The 7,989-nt window shown below is 36.7% G+C and overlaps 1 protein-coding gene across 1 annotated transcript; it reads right to left on the minus strand.

Annotated features, from left to right (window-relative positions):
* Nucleotides 1-5,702: 5,702 nt before the first annotated feature.
* Nucleotides 5,703-6,966, minus strand: uts2a (urotensin 2, alpha). Its single transcript, XM_016513094.1, has 4 exons — nucleotides 6,861-6,966; nucleotides 6,097-6,210; nucleotides 5,920-5,963; nucleotides 5,703-5,816 (listed from the first exon to the last, which is right to left on the minus strand). Exons 1-4 carry the CDS (start codon nucleotides 6,964-6,966, stop codon nucleotides 5,703-5,705), a joined length of 378 nt encoding a protein of 125 aa, XP_016368580.1.
* Nucleotides 6,967-7,989: the final 1,023 nt, after the last annotated feature.

Genomic DNA, 7,989 nt, shown 5'->3' on the forward strand with positions numbered 1-7,989 from the left:
AGTGGCTATGCTCTGTAAAATTATTTCACTATAAGAGTATTTTATTTTACTTTGAATGTTCTTGAGAAGAACATTTTGCTAAAGCATGACTTTCCTGCAATTGTGAAAAATACTGTATTTAAGAGGTAGGAGAAAAGGCAAAATGATCATTAGGTTATGTTTACATCTGTTTGTTTGTTTTTTTTGGGCTACCAAGAATCTTTTTGCCAATGGTGCCAAGTAATGTGAATGCTACTGCTTAAAGGAAGTTAATCATTGCTGAACAGATAATCACCTGGTAAAACGCGATCAGATTCACTTGCATTCAGCAGCATGACCTGTCAACACAGCCGGTCAAGGATGATGGTGTATTCAGGAAGGATCTTTAAGTGGATCACATATCTCATTTGGTTTCTTTGTACTGTATATTTGTTTGTTTTGTGTTTCATAAGTCTGAATACTTTTGTATTATTTCAATGAAATGATGTAAAGTATGTTTTTCTGTTATAAATGCAGGTAGTGGAGCTTACAGCAGCGTTAAGTGTAACATTCTGACAGTCTAATTCAACAAGATGTGCAAAAAAAAACCTGTGAATTGACAGTAAAGAAGCTGCCTGAAATAATGACAGAACCTCTTTCGAAATCCACACTGCTACACTGATTGAAAGATTGGGTTCCCTGTTATGCATTTAAACGGGATTCTTTTGGTGCTAAAACGTTGGCGTCAAGGGCCAGCCAGATAGACCTCCAAAGATCAATCCGTTTCACCGGTGTTGCAGTGACGTTACTTTTAACAGCAGGTGTCGCCGTGGCTTTTGAAAAGGAGAAAGTGTATGAAAGCGCTCTTGAGAATGAGTTCTAATGCACTGAAAATGTGTAGATTTCAGTTTCCCCTCATGTCAAAATGCTTTTTGTCATATTTTGTATTTGCTTCTCTGTTCAAGAGAATGATATGTAAATGTTTTCTTCAGAGTGCTTATGTTGGAAGTGCCTGATCATATTCTAAATCCAGCGAGCCGTGTCAGTCTGCATGTGAGGTTTGCGATGGACTGGCATTAGCGAGAAGTGAACTGTCCGTTTTTATTTTCCGTTACGTAACTTGTTTCTTTGTCCGTGCTTTCTCCGTGTATTTCATTTTAACACACCAGGAATTTATGGCTTCGTCATAGCTCAGTCCTCTATTGGAACTGCCAGATGAACCGGCGAGGACTGGTTCTTGCCTTGCATTCATCATTCCGGTAGCAGTTTAGGTTGTCAGCTGATGCACTGCGGTGGCAACTCGAGTCTTATTATGCTTGCATGGGTAACATAGATAACCGGGTGGCTGAAAAAGCACCCAAAGCATGCTTATTTTTGTAGATTTGGTAGTCAGGTAGACTTGTCGACGAAATACTGTTCTGTAAAGCAGCTGGTTTTATGGGTTGCAGAACTTGAAACAGACCGAGGGCTTCGAAACATAACTTTACCATACAAAAAGTCAAAACACCTGGCAATTTGTCAGTACTAGCCTACTCATATTTACAGGGGCAGCATGAATCTTTTTTTTTTTTTTCAAATAGAATTTGGCTTCCTGTTTCGTTTTCGAATTCAGTTCCACTCCACTTTCCATTTACATTCCCACTGTTTTCAACTAAACCACAAAAACAGGTAAAAAAAAACATGTGTACCTCATACGAAAACACGCGCCACAGAACTGTGTCCATATCCGCGTTAAAGTGTCCATGGCACTAGTGCAGTTGAAACCTCGGGTGTGAATCTGACGGGTTCACTTTTGTATCTTAACTCAGGTGCCAAACTGGAGAAAAGGAGGAGATAGAGCAGGTCACTTGAGAATTAGTTGCTGCTTATTGGGAAACGAGCCAGACTGTCCTGATCAAATTACTGTGATTCTGAACATGTCATGCTGTTCACCTTTTTTTAATCAACTATGTGAGCTGAGTTTGCGTAACCTTAGGTCCCTAAAAACCGGTTTGTCGAAAGTGCGGCACTGACTGGTGTTGTATAAGAGTGATTAAGCCCGTTGCAATGGAGCAGGTCTACTCTACGCGAATGCGTCTGATGCTTGTGTAAATACGCATGGATGTTTCGGTTCAGTGCAGCTTCTCCGGATCCTATAGTCACTGTATAAACACACTGCTGTGGATATACTGTATCACAATAATGAAAAAGTGCTGCTCAGATCGATTCATCAACATCATCATCACTTTATTCTAGTCATAGATAGACGTTTCAAAGCATTTAAAAGAATAGCTGTAGATTATAAACGCCAGACAATAACCTCATCTGGTCGCATACGGGTTCATTTTGACAATTCTGCTTCTCAGCTTTAACGGTATCACAGCTCAGCCCACAGAAGATACCTCATCAATTTTGTTTGTCGCATCAACGGCTTCGAACAGAGACTGCCTTTCCTAAGCATCCATTCTTTAGAAAAGGGGGAACAGAGCCCTAGGAAACATCCCACCACTCATGGACACAGCAATAAGCAATTCTTGAAGTGGAGACCTGTAGACCTAATGGGGACAGCGATCTGTTGGACACACGTAGCTGACTTACTCTTATGCAAATGCCAGTATTGTGAGATTAGAATGCAGTAGTTTAAGGACAGTGCTTATACGACACCCTTCATGGAGCTGCACGTTTTCATCCCTTGAAACCCAGAAAATAGCGGCCCTGCCTTTATTACAAGCTAAGCTTGGGGCTCTCTACACTTTGCATGTTAAACTAGTGTTAGATCTACTTTTCCTCTCCTCTCTAGCTGTCTTTTTCTGTGTCTTTCCCAATTATGTAGCCCTCTCCTTTCCTGATGACCCCTGATTATTGTTTTGTTTTTTGTTTCTCCTTTTTTAAATGTCCTTTTTTTTTTTTCTTCCTTCCCCCTGGTTTGAGCAATTTATTTTTGTAATTGTGCATGTTAAAGAGTCACTGAATCGATGGATATGTTAAAAAAGAGAATTCAGCTGCTGAAGCCATGCAAAATGTTTTGAATTGCCCTTAAAATATGAAAGATGTTTTCTGAATGCTTTATATTCTCTCTGCTGTAAAATAATAAAAGGGGAAAAACATAAGATAAGCCTGTTTTTCAAGTTATTTTAGTGTATTTTTTAAAACTAAACTAAAAGAAAATGTTTTAAACTGTATTAGTTTAATTATATTTCAGTTTGAATTGTTTTGTTGGCTCAGTTGGGCCATCTGTTGGTCACTGCAGGCCACTGCATCCTGTCATATACGTAAAGATGCTTTGACAGTTATTAGACAGTTTTAGGTCCAAATGATAATGATAATGAATTAGTGAAAGGTCATACAGTAAATTAATTTTATTATTGGTTGTCCTCAGACTATTCAAATTCAGTGATTACAGTAATGGTTAGTTACGTTGTGTGATCAGGAATGGTGGATGCTTGGTGGGAATAATAGCTTATGTTAACAGGAAATGACTGCTGTGTGTGCATTTGTGCTTGTGCTGAAGAGGCATTTTTTGCTTTATTATTGACAATAGAACAGGGGACAGTGATGGGGTCAGTTACTGGCAGGGTTTATGGGCCAGGTAACTACCCTCTAGACTCTAAACACGTGGTTATTGGTCATACTCTTCTAAGGATATAAATTGTGAAGACAATACTTTAACCTCAGTGTAGCGCTGTGTTCTGAACAACAACAACCACCTGGGAATTGCTGGAGGCTGTTCAGGTAAGGAACAAAGTGTTTGTAATTTTTGACAGTTAGCCTATGTATCATTCACTTTATTTCAGTTCTGATTTGCTTCTTTGTGCTAATCATTATGTCATATGTTTTGTAGAAAAAATACCGTTGTACATATAATGCATGTCTAAAAAACATTAAAACAACTGAAAATGTTTATTTTTTCAATTTGTACATGTATATAATAATTTATATTGTTATATATGTTATATTGTAATTTGTGTGTGCAGTAGATCTAAATGTGTGTGTAGGGGGGGTGTGTGTGTATATATATATATATATATATATATACTTTTTTTGTATTTATATTTTTATTATGGAATTTATTTTAAGCAATATGTGTTATACTATTAAAATTTAGAATTTATACTATTTAATTAATTATATATAATAATTAATATATTATATATGTGTTTGTTTAATGCGTAAAAGCTAATTCATTGGCTATTTTCTTTTATCGTGTAATTTATGTATTTATTTTATTTATGAAATGACGTTTTTTTTCAACCTATTTTATTTGTGTTCTGCTTTACAGTTATAATGCAGGGGATGTTTGGCATGTCTGTCAGCCTGTTGCTGCTGTGTGAGTTGTGGGGTGACAGTCAGCCTGTACACACTGCTGCTCACACTGTCAGAGAGGTGAAGACACTTTTAGTGCGATGTAGTCATAAAAATGAGAAATTGCTCATTCAGCTGTTTTTGTTTATGGAATATTGGACTACCCTTAACTACTGTGTGTGTGTGTGTGTGTGTGTGTGTTTGTGTTTGTGTTTGTGTGTGTGTGCTGTTAGATGATAGAGCTCCTGAGGGCAATGACTCCAGTAAATGAGCAGGAGGGACAGGACACAGAGCCTGAGGTTCTGTGGCCTAATACTGAGGATCTGGAGAAGAGAGACCTGCCACGTCTAGGAGTAGCAATTCATAGAGCCTTACCCTCAAGAGTCCACAGCAGGTAATCAAACAACCACTGAACTGCTGTTCTTGTAAAACAGCAGCAGCATGATTTTTTATGGCCATAAAAAACATTTTGGACTCCCTAAAGAATTTTAAGAGATCAGTTCTTAAGAGAACTGTTTTTTTTTTCTTAGTGTAGTGAATATTTTAATATTCCAAGGAACCTTTTCCACTATAAAGAACATTCTATGCAATGGAAAGTTCCGTGGATGTTAAAGGTTATTAATGGAACCATAGATGCCTTTATTTTTAAGACTTGGTGCCCTAGATATGACCAAAAAAGTGTTTATTTTTTAATATATATTCTTTATATTTTATATAAATAGAGTAAAGGTGGCAAGTGGTGTTGAACACGTATGATAGCTTAACTTTGGCTTGTATTTTTCTTTTTGTGTGTGTTCAGTAAGTCCGTAGATGCATCTAGATACCGATTGTCATCTCCAGCTAAGTGGATGTCCAGTCTCCAAGGTTGAAGAATAGTCACTTTTTGATTCATCAGTCTCAAAAAAGCTTGAACCAATCAATCCAAAGCTACCAGGTTTACACTCAAATCTCATCCGCATGCTCTCTCTGTGAAGAACTCGTTGTAAAACATGAAATAAAAGGAGTTACAAAATATACAAATGCGAATTCTGTATTTCAATTTACAAGGGGGGGGTAACAACGTTATTGACAAAGAATGGAGGCTTTTTATTTCTTTCTTTCTTATTATTTTATTTTTGCATTTATTTCTAGTTTACAGTTATATGTCTTATACAGTACAGCTATTGGGGTCTCTTCTCACTATAAGATAGTGTTGGCACTTATACCAAATATTCCAGAATTATATGTCATTCAAAACTTACATAGATATGTAGGAAAAAAATCCCAGATATTTTACGTTAGTGGTTTACATCAGTCTCTCTGTGAAGCAACAGTTCTGCACAAAAGTTTTTATAACTGTGTCCTGTATATTTTTGCTTTTGTATTGTGTATATTTATGTGTGGGTGTGTGTGAAAGAGAGAGTCCATACTGGTAGGAAAAGCTATAAAAGCCCTGGGACTCAGTTCAATATGTCACGAATGCCTCAAACACAGTATTTCCAGAAGCAATCTGCACCGCCGCCTCTCTTCCTGAACTGTCTCCTGCTGCCCCACAGATCGCTGGGAGGAATGAGGCGATACGGTTTTTCTAACAGTAACTTAAAAGAGAAAGAGAGGCTGTTGCTCACATATTTGCATGAAAATGTAATATAGACACATGAACACAGCATTATTTACATGCTTAGAGATTATTTCATTTACCTCTCTAAGTGCCTCTTTAGGAGTCTGCCCAGGCGCTTTGATATCTGTGAAAGAAACAGTATGAGCATACAAAAGTGTGATTTCATTTCGTCTGCAGAAGAACTTTCAGTAACTCTGAAAGATGGTGCAGTTGTAACTTTTGAGATTAAATGTCTGTGTCTGATAAATGAGTCTCACTCTCTCGGCTGAGCAGCGGGGAATATCCTACGACTGCCGCCCTCTGCAGGAGATCATTGAGATCAGAGACAGAGAAATCATCTGGACTGACGCCTCCGGCCTCTTCCACTGAATCTAAAGCAGCAATCAGACAGACGTTATTTCATCAGCTACAGCAGATTTGCCAGAATTGCTATCTGACACCAGTATTACAAAATTAATGTTACATTTCTGCACCCTGTGTACTAATGTAAGCCAGTTGTCAATGAAAATGGGTATCGGTGGAAAAGAGAGAGAGAGAGACTGTTCTAAGAATGTCTCCTTGGGCAAAAATAATGTTACATGCATGGCGAAAAGCAAGATTTATTACATATATATTATATATTTGTATATATATTATAATAATTATATACTGTGTATGTATCAAATAATCATTAGTATTGCTTGTGTTGTTATTAATATTATTATTATATGTTCAGTAGATTATTATTATTATTAAATATATAGCCTAATAATATATCATTTTAAAAATGTATAAAAAATACTTCAATATATATTTAAGTAATATTATAGTATTCATAGATCCTGAACATCCATGAGCACAACTTTGCAAGAGAAAGTAAGAGAAAATATCCAATACATATACAAAAAATAAATCAATAATCATTGCCAGGGGAAAAATATCCTATATATACAGGATATAGTATATAGTACTATATATATATACACACACACACATACACACAAATAATAACATCTGAAACATTATGTCTGAATGCACTCACCAGGGCCGCTGTAAGTCATGTCAGCTGTGTCCATAACAGGATGTGCTAACAGATGACTGCAGGAGAGCAGGAGGACAGAGCAGGACAGAAGCAGGTTACAGATCATCTCTGCAGCAGGTTGAAGGTCCTATCAGGTCAGGCTTTGGTGAATGAAGTGGATGGATGCTCTCTTATCTTATATACACCACTCTACCAAAGCTGAGTGAGTGAATCATAATAATGCAGTGTTTTTATTGAGAGTCCTATTTTAAAATGTGGATCCTGTTGAGTTAATATCCCTGAATAAATCAGGATGACTGTTGTAGCAGGTCCACAGTGGCTTTATCACCTTTGAATCTCATTGACCTGTTTTACTGAATTTGCAAATTGGGGGACACAGGTGTGCAAATGTTCGTCTATCAACTCTTGAGACAGCAGAACACATAAAGAGATTCTTTTATGAATATATCAGCCGATTTATTTAGCCCATGAATCTAGTTCTTTTACGTTGAAAATGAAAATAGCTATATCTCTTTAAATTCATAGAAAAGGCTGTTTAACTGATGCAGGTAAAAATATTTTATTGGGAATTCAGGCAGCCACACTGATTCCAACAATATAATGTCAATGAAGGTAATAAAAATGAAGCTCAGGGATATAAATTCCAGATTACCCGTCTGCTGAGGAGAGCATGGCATTTGTTTATCACCCGCTGGCAAAGATGTATTAGTGATGCACATTTGACATTTACAAAGCTTGGAGTATAATCAGACCGAGCAGACCTGAGAAATGAAGAGCCCTTTTAAAAGGATGTACGTCACTCACAGTCTGGCTACATCTGTGAATTTAATTTAATAGGCTATGTAAGATTGATTTTATGAGGAATTATTGAACACAAAATCACAACACTCAAATGCACATTAAAATCAAATGTTCAATACACATAACAAACAATGCAATACAGAATATTGAATTATCAGGTCATAACCCCCCAAAACCCCCATTCAGAATTGAAGTTGATCAATAGACCTTAGTTACTAAAGTTTAAAAAATAGCAATGACAGATTCTTACTACTTTTCTTAAATAAGTATTTTAATTATTATTTTTTATTTAGTTATATCCTGCTTCAGGGGCGTAGATTAAGCGGGG

Source organism: Sinocyclocheilus rhinocerous, unplaced genomic scaffold, assembly GCF_001515625.1.
Source record: "Sinocyclocheilus rhinocerous isolate Xijiao unplaced genomic scaffold, SAMN03320098_v1.1 scaffold1406, whole genome shotgun sequence".
NCBI lineage: Eukaryota > Metazoa > Chordata > Actinopteri > Cypriniformes > Cyprinidae > Sinocyclocheilus > Sinocyclocheilus rhinocerous.